Raw genomic sequence first — 18,910 nt, 5'->3', positions numbered from 1 at the left:
CCCACTGCTGCCGCGCTGAGCCCCGGGCCAGGGCCGTCCTGCTGCTTTTCCTGCCTCCAGGAGCCAGCGCCAGAGGGGACCACCCGTGGGCCGGGGGCCATACGTGGGAGGGCGGAGATGGCGGCCAGGAGGAGGCAAAAGGGGGCCCCCTGAGGGAGGCCACTCTCAGGGCAGTGGGCTGGCCAGCAGCAGAGGGGTCGGCCCGGCCCTCAGGCCAGCATGTGCAAGACGCCTGCCGGGCGCGGGCCAGTCTGCTCCTGGGGCCGTTGCCGCAGGCAGGAGCATGGCGGGTGCAGCTCACAGGCGGGGGGCCCAGTCGCTCCCCCTGGGGGCTGTGGGGCTGCTGGTCGAGGCCTGCCGAGAACGAGCCGCCGTTGCTAGGGCCGACCCTCTGCTCTGGGACATTGCTCCCCCGCAAGCGAGCGCCGCTTGGGCTTTCTCCTCGCCAGCCCGGGCTCCAGAGGAGCGAAGCTCCAGCAGCCTGCACTCCAGAGTGGGCTGCGGGAGACTGCCTGAGCGCCCAGAGAACTCCCCAGGGCCCAGCCTGTGCTGGCCCAGCCCACTGCTTCAGCCCCTGGGCTAGCGAGACTGAGGGCCCTTTGGGTGCGTCAGTCGTGCCCCTGAGAGCAGGCCGGGTACTGAAGTGACCGGTGCAGCCGCAGCAGCCGAGGTAGCGCCCTGGGGACACCCGTCTTGGGCGCTCTGCAGACTCAGGCAGGCACCTTGTGGGCAGCGCTCAGGTCTGGTTTTCAAGGTTTTCTTCACAACCAGGAGAGCTAGAGACAGGCTTCAAAAATGAAAACTGAGATGGCAGAAGGGTCACCAGGCCCCACACGTGCCCCTCCCCACAGGTGTGCCCCCCGTGCAGGGCTGCACCCCAACAAATAACAAGGCTCCTCCCGTAATCTCCAGAGAAACGGGCGAGGGCCGTGCACAGAGAGCTGGGAACTGCAGCTCACCCGCTCACGTTTGCGCAGTGACGTGCGGGGCAGACGGCCAGTTCCCCTTCCGTGCCTCACACCCACACGCCCGTCTGTGCAGAAACTGCTGCCTCTGCTCGCCCTGCCCTTGCCCTCGCCCTAGGCTGGCGCCCGCCTGTCCCGGGGAGAACCAATAGGCGGGTGCTCCTGCTCGTTGGTGCTGCGGCCCAGGGCTCTCCCCCTGCTTTGCAGTCTGGCCACGCCCCGCTTTGGTTTGCTCCTAGCGTTCGGCGAGCGGCGCGAGAGAAGCTTCAGCAGGTCCTGGAGCGACCCGACTCCCGTCAAAGCGGATTCCTTCCATGACTCCCGAGAAAGTGAGTTCTGAGACCCTGGAGCTTCCTCACGGCCAGAGCTGCCAGCCCAGCGTCGGCCGGCACCGGACCGTGCGTCCTTCCACCACCACTGCCTGCACCACTGCCTGCACCGGGTGACTTGCCTCTGCTGCGTGTCAGCTGCACAGTGAACCCGCAGGAAAGTGGGGCCCATCCACTTGCCGTTGCTTCCCCGTTCCCTAAGGGCTAACCACTGCACAGCACTGCCCCGTGGGCCGCTCGTCAGCACCCCAGGCACCGCGTCTCGCGCAAGGGCCCAGCAGCCAGGGCCGAGCTTTCGCAGGCTGGCGGGGACTCGGAGCGCAGGAGATGCGTGCAGCTCAGCGGGTGGCAGTCTGGGTCTATGGGTACAGCCGAGATGGCGTCCTGTAGGCCTGCAGAGTAGCCCTGCCCGTGCTGGGTCAGTGCCCCATGTAGGGGGTCAGACACTGGGACGTCCTCCCTCTGCCTTTGAAATGGGCTGTTGTCCCGGGGGTTAGAAATAGCCCAGACTGGGGTGGAAGCACAGCAAGCCCCCGGTTCCTGTGGAGACTCCGGGGTGGGGGAGTTACTCCCGTGGTTGGGCAGACCTGGGCCTTCCTGTAGCATTTCATCATTGGACTAGTAAGCAAGAGATGCGCTCTCCCCAGCCCAGCGCGCACAATGGGGGGGGGAACACTAGGAGGGCTAGGTTCAAAACATTTCGGAAGGGGGGTGTTCTCCACTGCACCAGGCCGCCCCCCGCCCCCTGGCCACACTCCACGGGCTTGGCTCTCGCCAGGAGCCGTTCGGAGCCGCTAGCGCACTGCTCCTTGTTCTCTCCAAGTCTGTGCTCCGCAGGGAGCCTCCAGCGGGGGGGCAGCGACTTCTGGAGGCCTGGCACTCTGCTCCCGAGCCCCCGCCGGCCCTTGCTCCAGCCCTGCGGGTCCCCTGAGTGGCTGTGTGTCCTGGGGCCGAGCTCCCCCAGCCTGCCTGCCACACCCTGCCCAAAGCCCAGCCCCGCTGCAGCCGCAGGGTTCCCGCGGGGCTGGGTAGTGCGGGGAGCTGCATGCAGTGCTGAGCGACTCTGGAGAGACCGGCTGCAGCATGACAGAGCCGCGGCCAGTGCGCCCATCAAACTGCCTCTCCCTAAGGGGGGCCTGCCTCTCCACTCGGGGTGGAGACGGACCCGCCCTCGCTGCCTTCAAGCTAGCGCCGGCACCTGGAGCCATGACGTTGCCCAAATCTTCCCCCTGCCCCGAGGAGCCCATCGCTGCCACGGTGAGCCGGGCCCATGCCGAGGTGTCTGCAGGCAGCCCCCGGGGCGCCCCACTGGGACCCATCCGGCTTGGGGCGGCCAAGGAGCCCTTGGGAAGGGCCCGTTGGTGGCTCGTTGCTGCGGGAAGGACGTTTGCTGCTGGGGGCCGGGGTGAGACCTGAGCAGGTCGGGCATCCTGCCAAGGGCTCGGGCTGGCGTAACGCCCCTGTCCTGCCCTCGCCTGGCAGGCCATGATCTGCAGGACGACTGCTGCACTCCCGACGACGACTTCGACTTGAACTGGGAAACCGAGAAGGAGCTGGAAGCCATGGCGTCTGATGGAGACGACTTTATCCCACCCAAAATAATGGTGAGGGCTGTTCCCCCCCCCCCCCGCCTGCGCACCTCGTTACCTCGCTGTTCCCCCTCCCCCCACCTGCGCACCTCGTTACCTCGCTCGTCTTTTCCCAGCTGCTGCTCGGTGCCCCGGAGAAGGGCAGAGCCGCCAGTTCCGCCCCAGAGCTCTTCGAGTCTTTCTTGGCCAAGTGTGGGCCGTAGGAGTCTCCATCAGGCCCGCTGCCCCGCCCCAACCCCGCCCTGTGCGCGGCGCTGCTGTCTGAATGCAGGGGGCAGGGCCCAGCTTTCCCTGGGCATAGGTTAGGGATTTGGGCTCTAGGCTCTCGCCGGTGCCACGGCAGGCAGGGGCCTTTCAGCCCAGGCCTCGCTGCAGTCGCAGCTGCATTGTATAATGCGTCCGTGCCGCTGGCCACACGCAGGGGAGCTCAGCTAACGGCCCAGGGTCCCGGCTATTCGCTTCCTGCAGGGCGGACAGAGACTAGAAATAGCCAGACCCGAAAGAAGGAATGTCCGTATCCGGGGGATTATGGAGACTCCGGGTGCACGACAGCCCCGCTCCCAGCCCGTGGCCCCGGTCTCTGCTCATGGCCCTTTTCTGTTCTCATGTCCCTTCCTAGCTCATTTCTTCCAAGGTGCCCAAAGCGGAGTACATCCCGACGATCATCCGCAGAGACGACCCCTCCATCATCCCCATTCTCTACGTGAGTAACCGTCAGTGGGCACCACAGGGCTGGCTACGCGTGGAAAGGACCCGAGCGACTGTTCCCAGTCCCTAGCTGGCGTCAGAACGGCCCAGAGGAGCCGTCGCACAGCTGGGCGTTGGGGAGCCCAGGGCTGGAGTAGGGGGCGGCTGCAGGACAGGAGGAGGGTCCCATCAGAAGGGCTAGGGCGGAGGAACTGTCAGTACTGCCTGAGTGGGGGGTTCAGCAGAGCAAGTCCACGCATTCCTACTCGGGTGGTTGTCACCCTGGTGTAAGCATGAGGGCGGGGATGCCCGCGATGCCGGCTGGACTGAGCCCCAGTTTACATGCTTGCCTCGTGCACGGTTGTCCTGTCGCAGGAGAGCTCTTGAGATAGGTCTCTAGCAGCACCGAGGTTTAACAGGCCCTTTCGGTTTGGTTCCAGGACCACGAACACGCCACCTTTGACGATATCCTAGGTACGTGCGCTATTTCCTTGCCTTTTTCACTCCCCTCCCTCGAAGCTCCCGATGAAGCTGGGAGTGCCACGGGCTGTGTATGGGGGGATTTCGCTGGGTTCCTTGCTCTGTTGGAAGAAGTTTGGGATTCCTGACTCCCGAGGCTGTGACGCCGGGGTCTGGTTTGAAAGCAGGGGACCTGGAAGTCAGGCCCAGGCTGCCTTGCAGAATAAACCCTACTGCAAATCGGGGCAATCCCTGTAGAAGAGCCAGTGTCTCCGCTTCGGAGTGGCTCACTCTCTTTCCTCCCGTTTTCTGCAGAGGAGATAGAGAAGAAGCTGAACGTTTATCGGAAAGGCTGCAGGATTTGGAAGATGCTGATTTTCTGTCAGGTATGGGAAAGGCACCGAGGCCCTTGGCACTTTGTTAAAAGCCAGCGTTTTCTCCCGGGACAAATTAACTCCCAGAAAACAACATTCCAAAGCTGAAGCAATCGCGGCTATTCAGTTCCCACTTCTCATTCCTCCACCTGCCCACATGAGCGGCTGGCTGGGCGGCAGCAGAGGAAATGTGGCTTCGTGCAGCTGGCGCAGGGTTTGGCAGCTTTTCAGCAGCTTTCGAGCAAATCCCTGCGGCCTAATGTCAGCAGGAAGCTCAGCAGCTAAGGGGCAGGGACTTGGAGTTTGCTATTTATTACTTCAATATGCTTTAGCCTGGGGACACAGGCGCTTCTATCCTGGATGTGGCCACAGTTCTGGGCTCTGGCAGTGGCCAGCAGCAGAGCTTGCTGGGGGCGGCTATGAACAGACCTGCCCATAGACAGGCATCTGCTGACTGTCCTCATGCCCTGGAGTGTTGCAATCTACCCAAACCTGAGATTGTCGGTTTTACTTCCTGCTGGCATAACTGGGGGGTTTCTCACTATCCACATAAATGCCCAGTCCCCATGTTTTCTACAGTTAGAGTAGGGTGTTTTCCAGGCTTTCTGGCCTCTGTGTGCCCTTTACTTCTCTACCGCACAGCCTCAGACCCCCTTAAAGCAGCAATACTGGTCAGTGATTCAGTGCCTTTGTTATGTGTGTCTAGGCTGCTCTTGCTTACTCGATAGCTTCATAAAATTACACGGCCGGAGGTACCATAGTGATAATCATAAAATAGTAGGACAGGAAAGGACCTTGAGAGGTCATCGAGTCTAGTCCCCTGCCCTCATGGCAGGATCCAGGACTGTCTGGACCATCCCTGATAGACATTTATCTAACCTGCTCTTAAATCTCTCCAGAGATGGGGATTCCACAACCTCCCCAGGCAACTTAGTGTGACGGCGCGTTGGGGTCCCCCGTCTCCTGCACCCCGAAATGGCACAAACAGACTGCACCAGCCAGTAGAATTGAGGAAGTTTATTGCCTCTCCAGGATACAGCACAGCACAGATGTAGTCTGGTCACAGAGCTGGGCTAGGATGCCTCAGGCCCCCTTGAGTTGGGGGGAGACTGGGCCCCTAAACTCCAGCTCCTCTCCCTAGGCTGTCTCATCCATCCTCACAGACAGCCACCAACCAACTAACCCACTTCCAGCCCTGCCCCCCAGCCAGGGCAGCATTCCACCTTCCTTTGTTCCTCTCCGTGGGGGGTGTCTGGCCCCTGGCTCAACAAGTTTGGCATTACCTCTGCCTAGCGAGGTTTTCCCTGCTGGGTCTTGCTCCAGACAGCAGGGGTCACCACAGCCCAACAAGTACCCCCACTACGTCACAGTTCTCCCCCCTCCGAGAGCGAACTGAGCAGGGTCACTCCGCTCGTGACCTAGGGAAGTTCGGGTCCTCTGTGTGGGAACCCGCCCCGGGGACATGGGTGCTCCCCTTGACTCGGGCCGGCCGTGGCGAGGCCCCACATGAGCTGGCTTCCCTCTCTCCACTCGCCGCCCCGCTCCAGGGCGACTGGCCCAGGCCTGTCCTCGGGGGTCACACCCACCCTTCCGCTGGCCTTGATCTCTGGCCAGGGTCTCTCGGGCCGGGGCCATGAGCCCAGTGAGCCATCTCTGGACAGCCAGGGCGGCTTCCACCCCCGAAGCTCCATCCAGGGAGGTCTTCCCCTCCCATAACTCTCTCAGCAAGCCCAGAGGGTCTATCTGGGGTAGAGACCCCCAAGCCGCTTTCCTACTGTCTTGGGCCTTCCCGCCCCTCTGGCAGGAGTCACAGGACCGGCAGTACCGCTGCACAGCTGTAAAGATTCCCGGCCAATAGAAGTGCTGGAGCAGCCTCAGCCGGGTGCTCCGGATCCCCCGGTGGCCCCCAACGGGGACATCGTGGGCCAAATACAGCAGCTTGAGGCGATACTTTCGGGGGATGACCAGCTGCCGCTGGACCCCCCATGCCCTCGCCTTCCTGGGGGGAAGCCATTCACGGAACAGGAGTCCACGCCCCCGCAGGAATCTCTCCTGGCCACCTCTCCCCCGGGGCTGAGCTGCACGGAGGCCAGCCTGGTCCCTCAGCCTCTGCAAGGAGGGGTCTGCCTGCACCTCAGCCTGGAATTCAGCTGCTGAGGCAGGGATCGGGACCTGTCCCCCACCTCTGCTTAGGTCCGGAGTCCCAGCCTGGCTGGACCCCGTGTCCACTGGGATGGGACCCTGAGGACGCTGCCCGGAGTCCTTCCCTGGACCCACATTGTCAGCCCCCCGCTGGCTCTGGCTCCGGGTAGTGACTAGAGCCCGCTGGGATTCATGGGGCCACTCCTCTAGGTCATTCCCCATCAGCACCTCGGTGGGCAAGTGCGGGTGCACCCCCACTTCCTTGAGGCCTTCCTTGGCCCCCCATTTCAGATGCACCCTGGCTACAGGCACCTTAAACGGGGACCCGTCTATGCCCTTCAGGGTCAGCTGCGCGTGGGGTAGTATCCGCTCTGGGGCCACTATGTCGGATCGGGCCAGAGTCAGCTCCGCCCCCGTGTCCCAGAAGCCCATCACCTTCCTACCATCCACCTCCAGGGGTATGAGGCACTCGCTCCGCAGGGGCCGTCCTGCCCCCACCCGGTACACGGAGGAATCCGCCTCCTGAGAATCAGACCTCCCAGGGGAGGTGCACTGAGCATCCTTCCCCTCTCTCTGAGCTGAGGTTTGCCTGCCAGCCCCTGCCTCTGGGGCAGCCTGCCCTTCCTCCCGCCCCAGCCAGTTAACCCTGGAAAGTCCCCGGTCCTGGGACCTGGTGCACTGAGCCCTCTTGTGGCCTTTTTGCCCACAGCGCTGACAAGTTAGGCTTTGGGCTGTCTCTGTCCAGGGCCTGGCTGGTTCTCTGGGGTATCGATGACTGGTCCTGGTCCCTGGGGCTCGCCTCGGAGGTGTCTCTCTCCGTTGCTCCGCCGAGAACCGGTCTCTGCGCGGTTCCCTCTCTCTCCGGGACTCCGGTTCACACCCGGACCGGCTCTCCGTGAACTCATCCGCCAGCCTCCCGGCCTCCTGGGGGTTCTCTGGTCTCCGGTCCTTGAGCCACAGCCTCAGTTTGGGTGGGCACGCTTCATAGAACTGCTCCATCATGAACAGCGTGAGCAGCTCCTCTGCGGTCTGGGCTCCGACTCCAGACACCCACTTGCGGCAGTATTGTGCCAGGCGGGAGGCCAGATCCACATAGGTCTCCCGTGGCCCTTTCTGTACTCCCCGGAACTTCTTCCTGTACATCTCGGGGGTCAGCCCGAACTTGTGCAGCAGGGCCTCCTTGACTCGGTTGTAATCCCCTGGCTGTAGGTCCTCCAGCTGACTGAGCACTCCGGCCGCCTCCTGGTTCAGTGCGGGGATGAGCTCCTGCAGCCAGTCAGCTGGGGGGACCTGTTGCAGCCCACAGGCCCTCTCAAAGGCGCTGAGGAACCCGTCTATGTCACCCATGTCCTTCAATTGGGCCACCATGAGCCTCTCCAAGCATCTGGCAGTCCTGGGACCCTGGGGCCCATCCGCACTTGGCGCAGCCGGTGCCCCGCCGGTTCTCCGCTCTGCCATGGCCAGCTCATGCTGCCGCTGCCTCTCTCGATCTTGGCGCTCCTTCTCTCGGTCTTGGCGCTCCCTCTCTCGGTCCTCTACTTCCAATTCCTTGATCCGCAGCTGGATCTCCAGCCGCCGTAGCTCCGCTGGGCTGGCCCCTGCCCTAGATGGGCTACGGCTTGCAGGCCTCCCGGGAGACGCTGTCTCATCTCTCCGTTGGGTTCCAGCGCTCCTCCCCCTCTCTGAGCCTGACACACTCTCAGGGGGGGTCTGGCTGCTTCCCCTGGGGACAAGATCCTGGCCCTGTGGCTGGTCATTCTCTTCCAGCTGGGTAATCAGCTGGGCCTTGGTTGCTTTCCGCACAGGCAAGCCCCTCTCTCTGCACAGCCCCACCAGCTCTGCCTTCAAGAGTCGGGCGTAGGCCATCTGCCCGCTGGGCCCCTCTGTGCAGACTCACCAGTCTAGTGCTGCAGCGCCCCACGATTCCCAGGAACCGCTTCGCTCTGTCTCCAGCACGCCTGGCTCCAGGGCTCTTGATTCTACTGCGCCTTGTCACTTGCCGCTGGAAGCTCCATCCACGGGGTGCAGTGCATCCCACTTCTGACACCAGTGTGACGGCGCGTTGGGGTCCCCCGTCTCCTGCACCCCGAAATGGCACAAACAGACTGCACCAGCCAGTAGAATTGAGGAAGTTTATTGCCTCTCCAGGATACAGCACAGCACAGATGTAATCTGGTCACAGAGCTGGGCTAGGATGCCTCAGGCCCCCTTGAGTTGGGGGGAGACTGGGCCCCTAAACTCCAGCTCCTCTCCCTAGGCTGTCTCATCCATCCTCACAGACAGCCACCAACCAACTAACCCACTTCCAGCCCTGCCCCCCAGCCAGGGCAGCATTCCACCTTCCTTTGTTCCTCTCCGTGGGGGGTGTCTGGCCCCTGGCTCAACAAGTTTGGCATTACCTCTGCCTAGCGAGGTTTTCCCTGCTGGGTCTTGCTCCAGACAGCAGGGGTCACCACAGCCCAGCAAGTACCCCCACTACGTCACACCCTGATAGACATTTATCTAACCTGCTCTTAAATATCTCCAGAGACGGAGATTCCACAACCTCCCCAGGCAACTTATTCCAGTGTTTAACTACCCTGACAGTTAGGAACTTTTTCTTAATGTCCAACCTAAACCTCCCTTGCTGCAGTTTAAGCCCATTGCTTCTTGTTCTATCCTCAGAGGCCAGGAAGAACAAATTTTCTCCCTCTTCCTTGTGACACCCTTTTAGATTCCTGAAAACGGCTATTATGTCCCCTCTCAATCTTCTCTTTTCCAAACTAAACAAGCCCAATTCTTTCAGTCTTTCTTCATAGCTCATGTTCTCTAGACCTTTAATCATTCTTGCTCCTCTTCTCTGTTCCTCATTGCAGGAGGAATACCAGCTAATTTGAGTTAGGGCTTTATTTCAGAATCCCGTTTCACTGCCGCGTGTAGATGCGGGCAGTTACTTCGGGCTAGTCAATTTCTAAAATGGCGACCAGCCAGGAACATGCAAATCAAGCGCGGGATATTTAAATCCCGTGCTTCATCTTCAATTTCGGTCGCCCTCATTAGCCTCCCTAGATCGATCTAGGGGGCTAGTGTAGACGTACCCTATATGTGAAACTGATTGTTACTTCTTAAATGGAGCACTTTGCGTTTGTCCTTATTAAACTTCATCCTGTTTACCTCAGACTATTTCTCCACTTTGTCCAGATCATTTTGAATGATGACCCTATCCTCCAAAGCAGTTGCAATCCCTCCTAGCTCGGTATCATCTGCAAACTTAATAAGCGTACTCTCTAGGCCGATATCTAAATCGTTGATGAAGATATTGAACAGAACCGGTCCCAAAAAAGACTCCTGCGGAACCCCGCTTGTTATGCCTTTCCAGTAGGATTGTAAACCATTAATAACTACTCTCTGAATACTGTTATCCAGCCAGTTATGCACCCACCTTATAGTAGCCCCATCTAAGTTGTTTTTGCCTAGTTTATTGATAAGACTATCATGCGAGACCATATCAGATCCCTTACTAAAGTCTAGGTATACCACATCCACCGCTTCTCCCTTATCTACAAGACTTGTTATCCTATCAAAGAAGCTATCAGAGTGGTTTGACATGGTTTGTTCTTTACAAATCCATGCTGGCTGTTTATTATCTTCCAAGTATTTGTAGATGATTTCCTTAATTACTTGCTCCATTATCTTTCCTAGCACAGAAGTTAAACTGATTGGTCTGTAGTTTCCTGGGTTGTTCTTTTTTCCCTTTTATAGATGGGCACTATATTTGCCCTTTTCTAGTCTTCTGGAATCTCTCCTGTCTTCCATGATTTTCCAAAGATGATAGCTAGAGGCTCAGATACCTCCTCTATCAGCTCCTCGAGTATTCTAGGATGCATTTCATCAGGCCCTGCAGGCATCTAACTTTTCTAAGTGATTTGTAACTTGTTTTTTATTTTATCTTCTAAACCTACCCCCTTCCCACTAACATTCACTATGTCAGAATAGTGATAGAAATGTAGCTGTGTTAGTCTGGTGTAGCTGAAACAAAATACAGGACTATGTAGCACTTTAAAGACTAATAAACCATCTTGTTAGTCTTTAAAGTGCTACATAGTCCTGTATTTTATTCACTATGTCAGGCATTCCTTCATCAGATTTCTCGGGAAAGACTGAAACAAAGAAGTCATTAAGCACCTCTGCCATTTCCAAGTTTCCTGTTACTGTTTCTCCCTCCTCACTGAGCAATGGGCCTACGCTGTCCTTGGTCTTCCTCTTGCTTCCAATATATTTGTAGAATGATTTCGTTACCCTTTATGCCTGTAGCTAGTTTGAGTTCATTTTGTGCCTTTGCCTTTCTAATCTTGCCCCTGCATTCCTGCATTGTTTGCCTATATTCATCCTTGGTAATTTGTCCTAGTTTCCTTTTTTTATATGACTCCTTTTTTATTTTTAGATCATGCAAGTTCTGGTTGATCCAAGCTGGTCTTTTGCCATATTTTCTATCTTTCCTACACAGCGGAATAGCTTGCTTTTGGACCCTTAACAATGTCCCTTTGAGAAATGCCAACTCTCTTCAAGTAGCGCTGGCTGAGAACCTCCCCAAAAGATCATTTTGAAAAGCATCCAGTCCTAGTTTAAAATGACCAGTGATGGAGCATCCGCCTCAGCCCGGGGTACCCTGTGCTAGCGGCTTGTTACTCTCCCTGTTAAAAACTCACTCCTTGATTGCAGGCTGCATTTGTCCAGCTTCCACTTCCTGCCACTGGCTCACGTTAGCCCTTTGTCTGCTAGAGTGGACAGCCCAGCCTGAAATATTGGTAGCCACAAGTAGGCACTTGCAGACTCCGCCCACGTCTGCCCTTCGCCTTCTCTTTGTGCAGCGGAGTAGAGTGAGCGCTGCAAGTCTCTCTCCTTTCATCGTTCCCCTCACTCTTCTCTGAGCCCCTCCGCTTTCTCTCCATCCTGCGTGATAGGAAATATCCTGGATGGTCAAATGACGTTTCCTAGTGCAGTGAATTTCTGGGTCTCCCTCCTTCTTCCCCAGTCTCCACATTTACACCCTGAAGATTATAATCCCAGAAATGGGACTGAATCTTTCAAGAGCAGAGCAGGCTAAATAACTGAAGGAAAACCCCGGCCCCCATTAGAAACCTGGGCATGAATAAAGTGCAGCATTCAGCTTGCTGTGATCGGTGGGGGCGTCCCGTCCCTTACTCAAAGGCAATGGGGCAGCTGCTGGGAAAACGTTCTCATAGACTTTAAAACTTGCAAAAACGTAAGTGCCAGTGGCTGTTTGGCTGAACATTCATACTGGGAATTCGCTATTGGCCTGTCTCAACCGTTTGAATTATCCAGTCAGGAAGAAGAGACAAAACCATGTGATTTAGGCAGCCAGTCACTCCACGTGTAGCAAAGAGGGAGTATTCCCAGCGAGCTGTTTATGGACAACCTAAACGTAGCAGCCGTGTCCCAGAACCGAGGGTTTGCAGCCACTGAAAGTAGGGCCAAGTTCACGCCAAATTCAGCGCAGGAGTCTGAGCAGTGGGGGAGCAGTGGCCCCCTGCGTGTGGCTGTGTAAGACCTGAGCAGCACTGCAGCCCCTGCTACGTTGGGGGCACACGGAGAGCCACCTACTGCAGGGTAGGCTGAGCCAGGCCTCCATTCCCAGCTGACTGGCCATCTTTGGGGAGAGATCTGGGGGTTCCTCGCTGAGGCAGACTCCTGGGCCAAATCCCGGGGCCTTTGCTGAGTTTTCACTCGCTTGTTACTTAGGAAAATGTCCGTGTTTTTTTCCTGAAACGTATTTGTTACGTGGATACAGGTGACCGTGGAATCCCTCAGCACCACATGCTCATTGGCTGCCCCCTACCACTGTAGTAACCAGCATCTCTCAGGCCCACCGAGGCAAGAAGTGGAGGCCGGGGCTGTTTGTCCATCTGCTCCGTGAATTCTGGGCCTCTTCTCTCCCAGAGCGGGGCATGCACCTGTCCTGCACCTGTCCTGCCCCTCGGGCGCCAAGAGCTGGAGCGGGAACCCAGGGCTGGCTGGTGCTACCCTCTCTCTCTTTCTCCTCCATGCAGGGAGGTCCTGGCCACTTGTATTTGTTGAAGAATAAAGTTGCCACCTTTGCCAAAGTGGAGAAGGAGGAAGATCTGATCCTGTGAGTCGCTTTGGTCCTGTCCCTGGGGGCGGGGGGCTGAAGTTCTAGTCCCAGAGTCCAAGGCCAGAAGAGACCTTTGTGAGACCCAGGGCCCTCAGACTTTATCACCCCACAGCCTCCTTCTGACAGCCAAGCTCCCCACCCAGCCCCGCTGCACCTTGTGGGAGAGGGAGGCCAACGTCTGAGCCAAGCGCATCCGTCCCAGGCAGGGAGCCTGTAACTTGAGCCCCATTGCCCAGGGCTGAAGCTGTCTGGCTTTAGCTTCTGCCCCAGTTGGTGGGGCTTGCGCTTCGGCTTTGGCCTGGGCGGTGCTGCTTGGGCTTTGGCCCTGGGCCAGCCTGGCGAGCCCATTCGCTGGGGTCATGGCCCAGAGTTTGAGATCGGCTGATCTCGTCTGACCTCCCGTGTACAGAGGCCGGAGAACGGCTCGGCATGAATCCGCTTGAACTGGACATGGAGACTTCAGAAAAACACCCTGACTTGAATTAAAAATTGCCCATGATGGAGAATCAGCCATGACCCCAGGCAATGGTCCCGTGGCTAATCCCTCTCGCGATGGCATTGCACCTCCCTTCCAGTCAGGATCCAGCCATGCATCTTGTTACACCTTTGCCTGTGAGCCCGTGTCGGTGTTTGCTCCCCGCGTTGCTGGCTAGGCGGTGACCAAGTCACCCTGAACCTTCCCTTTGCTAAGCAGACTAGCTGCAGCTCCCCCCAATCTGTCGCTGCCTCCTGGGGTTGCCTGGCTGGGCGTTTCCTCGCGACAGCTGCGTTCTGCGGCCTTGCGCCTGCAGGGACCATGCTCCCGTGCCGTGTTCACAGCACGAAGGCTGCTCGTGTTAGCCGTGGGGGGAGGGGAGAAGAGAAGAAATGAAATGGGGAAAAGTGAAAGAAAAGAGAGTTTCAAAACCCAGGCACCTCTGCAGATGTAACATTTCCAAGGTTTGGGACCAGTCTTGAGAGACAATGAGCCCAGCTGTGCTGGGTGGTCAGGTAATTACCCTGAGGGGAAATGGCGATATCTGGGCAAGTATCAGTTACAACGATCAACCGGCCGAGCTCTGCCTGGCACCCGCCATGGTGCCGTCGGGCAGAGCGTCAGCACCGCCCCCGTGCGCACGCAGGCTAAACAGCAGGGACCAGGCAAGCTGGGGGCATTCCCATGGAGACGCTTGCGGGTGGGCTCCAAGATGGAGGCTCGAGTCTCCTGCATAGAGGTCCCAGTCTGGTCTCCTGGACTGGAGTGTCCAGTGCCTCTGCAGAGGGGCTGGTTTTAAATTGTCATTTTGTTTCCTCCTATTAACTTCCAGCTTCTGGAAGCGTCTGAGTCGATTGATGAGCAAAATCAACCCTGAGCCAAATGTCATTCACATCATGGGCTGCTACGTTCTGGGGAACCCCAATGGGGAGAAGGTAAGGCCTGGGTGTGGCCAGGAGCTCTCCCTGGGCTGGTCCGCTGGGAGGGAGATTCGATTCAAGGGCGTGTTGCTCTTTTCCCTGCCCCCTCCCCTAAGGACGGGCCGGCTTTGCAGTCCTGCTGCACATCCCACCTCATGGAGCGAGCAGCTGGGCTGGTGTGTGCCTTGAAGGGACGATCCGCCTGGGGGCCAGACAACACACAGCCCCCTGTCGGGCACGGGGAATGGGAACGCACATAAAGACCCTGGAATCCTAGACACGTTGGGCTGGAAGGGACCTCGAGACAGTCTCAGTCCAGCCCCCAGGCTGAGGCAGGGCCTAAGAACCCCAGCCCAGCCCTGAGAGGAGGGACTGACAGTCAGTCTCCTGTGGAAGCCTGTTGCAGCGCTCGGCTGGCCTTCTTGAGAGAGCTCTTCCCAGTAGCTCGCTTTGCTGGCGTCTCCCTGCTGCACGCTGATCCTGTCACTTCTCGTCCTGCCTTTGCTGGGTGCGGCGAACAGTCAATCCCGCTTCTCCACACAGCAGCCCTGGCGACGGCCGTCAGGGTCCCTCTGCAGCCTTCGTGTCTCAAGGCTAAAGACGACCAGGATTTTTGAAACCTTTCCTGCTAGGGCAGGTGCCCAGAACCGGCCCCAGGACCCGGCTGAGTTCCCCCCGTGCTGGTAGGACAGTTCCCTACCCTGGCTTACGTACAACATACTGGCTAATACACCCCAGAATTGTAGCTCTTTTTTCACAAATGCATCATGTGGGTGGCTGCAGCTCCATCTGTGGTCCAGTATCAACCATGCGTCCTTGTCAGCAGTGCTGCGGACTAGCAAATTATTCCCCCTCTTGTCCTTACCAGTATCCAAAAGGGGCGATCCGATGAACCTGGGAGCTTCAAAGGGAGCTAGCGTGAACGTGAGCTGGGCACCTAACTCCCGTAGAGCCCTTGGAAAATCTCGGTGCCGTTCAGCTGCACCTCCTCTGGCCAGCACAGGTGCTGAGCGTCACGGGGCCTTTCCCAGTGGTTCCCCATAGCAGCGATCGCAGAGCCAGGGTCCCCTGCCGGCTGGAGTCAGGGTCGAGAAGCCAAACCAAAGGGCAAGGCCCGGGGCTGGGGTGGGCAGGAGTCCGCTGGAGGCAGGGGCTGGCGAGGGCAGGCAGTGGAAAGCGGGGCTGCTGTGGTGTGCTATACCGTGGGCTGCTGCCATCACGAGGTTCAAGTGGCAGGCTCCGGCAGTGTGACTGGAGACTCGCTGCTGGCCAGCCTGGGAGCCTGCTGCTCTCCAGACACGGCCTGGCCCCAGGGTTCGAGTCTGGCTCTTGTGAAGAGTGCTGAGACCTTGCCTGCCCCTTCCCTGGCCCGTCCGTCAGTCCTGGGGTGCCTCTGGAGCCAGCCACTGACCCGGACATCTCCTCTCATTGCAGCTCTTTCAGAGTCTGAAAACCCTAATGAATCCGTATCGCATGGTCTTCGAGTCACCGCTGGAGCTTTCAGCTCAAGGTAACTTCTGCTGCGGCCTCCCTTTCGCAAAGACGCATCCTGAGCTCCCTGCCCCAAAAGCCACGTCGCTGCGACATCCCTCCGCCTTGGTGCAGATGGCGGGTTCCTCTGGGTCCACCCCTCCTTGCCTTTCAGTCACACCCCTCCTGCCAGTGCAGGTCAGCCCCAGGGCCCATGGCGGTGTGGTGGTTCGGGGCCATTCCAGAATTCAGACGGGGGCGAGCCAATTGAAACATCCCAAGTACTGGGTGACTCGCTAGAAGCGCCTTCCCGGTCTGTGCCAAGCAAGGGTTTGGCCTTGTGCAGACAGTGAATCGCGTCAATTCCGCAGGAAAGACGGTGCCTTTGCATGCAGTCCCTGTGGAACGTGCTGTCGGCAGAGCAATTCTTGGCTCTGCGGGTGGGGGGCTTGGGAATTCATTGAAATGTTTTCATCTTGATACATCAGAATACCAAACCCACTGTAATCCCTGGCAACCCCTAATGCAGAGTCTCCGATGGCTCTTAGTAGCCATGCAGGAGAGAATTCTTCCCGCTTCTTGCTTTTTAGAACCTAGGGTTGTTTGTTTCTCGCACGCTGGAGGAGCTAGGGTTTGGTGTAAGGATGTTAAGTATCGTGTAATTCACTAATTGAATAGTCGATGCATTTTGCATGGACTATTCGATCAGTAGGTAGGGCGGGGCGGCACTGCCCTGCCCTTTGAAACGCCACGGCGGCATTTCAAAGGGGCAGCGCTGCATGGAGCCCAGGATCAGTTGTGCGGAGCTGCTGTTTTGAAGTACCTCCCTCTTCCCCCCTTGCTGCCTCTGTCTGATAGAGGCAGCAAGGCAGGGGAGCGACTAGCCTGCCGACTAGTCTTTGACATCCCTAGTTTGGCGATGCTACATTGGCCGCCTCCCTTGCAGGGATTCTCTCACGTGACTGTCCAAGTGAAATAGCACGGGAGGGAACTTCTCCCCAAGTGTCTTCTGCTGAGCTTTCCCCCGGGCAAAAGGCAGGTCTGGGGAGCTGAACTGGCCTTGTACCTCCCCAGCCTCGCTGCAGCCAGCGTGGAGGAGAGGGGCGTCTCACTGACTGGACCTGCCTTTGGCCCATAACGCCTCCCTACGGCCTGTGGTGCCCGCCAGCGCTGCCATCCTGTGCAGAGACGCCGAGAAAAGCCGGGACACGGGCGCAGAGCAAGTTCTCGCCTTGTGGCTGCCCGGGGCGCCCACTGGCAGGCTGTGGGCGGGGCTCTCCGCTGCTGCGTGTGAAGCCGATAGTCGCCCGTGTTGGAGGTTGTCAAGGCAGCCCTTGGAACGGGGGCAAGGCCCAAGAGTGACTGTGTCAGCAACGTCCCTGGGAGAGTCCCAGACACTCCGGTGCACGTCCAGCAAACTGCCAGAACGGATCCTTCCGGCTGCTCCGCTCGGGGCATCCCTGGGTAACCTCTGTGCTTTGCTTTGCTTTGCATCCTAGGGAAGCAGGTGATTGAAACTTACTTTGACTTCCGCCTTTACCGCCTCTGGAAGACTCGCCAGCATTCCAAGCTGCTGGATTACGACGACATTTTATGAGCCGGAGAAGCCATGGTTCCAGGAGGCCGACCCCCGTGTCTCGGAAGTCAGGCATGAGGCAAGTAGACTTTTGTCTGCGGCACGGGGAGCCCCGAGGAGGCCGCGGTGCCGAAGGGACGGAAGGCAGGGCTGTCTGAGGCAAAGCCCGAGACTGGAAGGGGAACAGCGCGACTCGGCGCCCGCAGAGCCGGCGTCTCTCCAAGGGAGCTGCGTCCAGCGGGACATTTCTTTGCAGGACTGAGCTGTGTCAGGTCGCAATGGGCCAGAATCAAGTCCAGGTCCTTTTAAAGACATTTCAAGCTCAGGTTTTCTTACAAAAAATAAACCAACCCTTGCACTAAGTGAAGCAGTGACTTGAAACCCAGAGCGGGGAGCTCCCCAGCAGCTTTCTGCCGTGCTAGAGATGCTGGAAGGCAAGGACTGCCATGCGGACTCCGGCAGGCTCCAGCGAGCTACGGTCCACACACGCTGAAACAGAATTGAAGCTGAGCGTATTTTAAGTGCAATTTTTATACAGCGAGGGGGAAACCCTCCCAATACTTCATTTAGCTAAAAATAACACGTCAATAATCGATAGATGAGGTATTTTTAGTCTGCTTGAAAATATATTCAGAATCGTAATATATCTTCTGTAGACCTATTTAATCACCAGCAATATGGTTTTGCTGTTACTTGGCAGACCCTGCATGTCTGCTGCATTGATCAGTCATGTTTGGTTTTGTTTTCATGTTCCCTTTCAGAGAAGCCGTGTTCCGCTGATTGTGTGTGCTCTGACGAATTGCTCGTCAGACACAACTGTTTCACTTGATCTTTGCTGCTTGCAAACCGGTCTGGTTTAATTTTGATGAAAGTTTAGGTTAGAAATAGAGAACACGGCTGAGTGGAATCGTGGTCATTTTCATTAACATATATCAATGAAGTAGAATTTAATAGGCTAATTTTTCACTCAGTATATTGCTACATTTTAGAATGATGAGCTTTTCTTGCAGGCTGCAAGTTGGAACAGAAGATTATTTGAGAATGCAAAATCCTCCGAGGAGGTTTAGGTGTTCAGGTGACTAGAATGAAATGCTTCCTGAGGTATGTAGCATTTCAGATCTTTCCACATTCACCTAGTTGCCAGTTGTTGACTTGCAAATCAGTTTTTTCCAGCAATCTGTTGAGCCATTTGTAGCTTTCTCCTCCAGATCCTCTTTGTCTGAGACGAGCAGCTTACATAGCTCTCGTTTGTGAGCAGCTGCGGGTTTCAGATCCGGATTTGTGCTGAATATCTTTAAGGATGTACTGTAGAATATATATTGACTTTTTTAGTCTTCTAGGCTCCTGAAAGTCTAGGGGATAAATATTATTGTAGTCTGCACAGATCACCCTGGCTGTTTGGGGGGGTGATACCATGTCTGTCTCAGGGTATGTCTACACTAGAAAGTTAGTTCGAACTAACGGACGTTAGTTCGAACTAACTTTCCTATGCGCTACACTAGCGCTCCGCTAGTTCGAATTTGAATCGAACTAGCGGAGCGCTTAGTTCGAACTAGGTAAACCTCATTTTACGAGGACTAACGCCTAGTTCGAACTAGCTAGTTCGAACTAAGGGCTGTGTAGCCCTTTAGTTCGAACTAGTGGGAGGCTAGCCCTCCCCAGGTTTCCCTGGTGGCCACTCTGGCCAACACCAGGGAAACTCTATGCCCCCCTCCCGGCCCCGGACCCCTTAAAGGGGCACGGGCTGGCGACGGTGCCCGTGCCAGGTGCAAGCCTGCCAGCACCCAGCTA

At 57.4% G+C, this 18,910-nt stretch overlaps 1 protein-coding gene across 3 annotated transcripts in view; it reads left to right on the top strand.

Annotated features, from left to right (window-relative positions):
- NSMF (NMDA receptor synaptonuclear signaling and neuronal migration factor) overlaps positions 1-18,564 on the top strand; it is a 49,218-nt gene extending 30,654 nt beyond the window's left edge. For all 3 annotated transcript variants that reach the window (XM_075905233.1, XM_075905232.1, XM_075905231.1), the window contains 9 exons: positions 1,205-1,294; positions 2,777-2,898; positions 3,503-3,586; positions 4,011-4,044; positions 4,345-4,415; positions 12,596-12,675; positions 13,986-14,088; positions 15,508-15,583; positions 17,043-18,564. In XM_075905233.1, the coding sequence (XP_075761348.1) occupies positions 1,205-1,294; positions 2,777-2,898; positions 3,503-3,586; positions 4,011-4,044; positions 4,345-4,415; positions 12,596-12,675; positions 13,986-14,088; positions 15,508-15,583; positions 17,043-17,140 (758 nt within the window). In that variant the 3' untranslated portion in view covers positions 17,141-18,564. The remainder of the gene's footprint in view (positions 1-1,204; positions 1,295-2,776; positions 2,899-3,502; positions 3,587-4,010; positions 4,045-4,344; positions 4,416-12,595; positions 12,676-13,985; positions 14,089-15,507; positions 15,584-17,042) is intronic.
- Positions 18,565-18,910: the final 346 nt, after the last annotated feature.

The sequence above is a fragment of the Pelodiscus sinensis genome, chromosome 22, assembly GCF_049634645.1.
Source record: "Pelodiscus sinensis isolate JC-2024 chromosome 22, ASM4963464v1, whole genome shotgun sequence".
Taxonomy (NCBI): domain Eukaryota; kingdom Metazoa; phylum Chordata; order Testudines; family Trionychidae; genus Pelodiscus; species Pelodiscus sinensis.
Note: the sequence above shows the minus strand (reverse complement) of the source record. Positions and strands in the feature narration are given on the sequence as shown.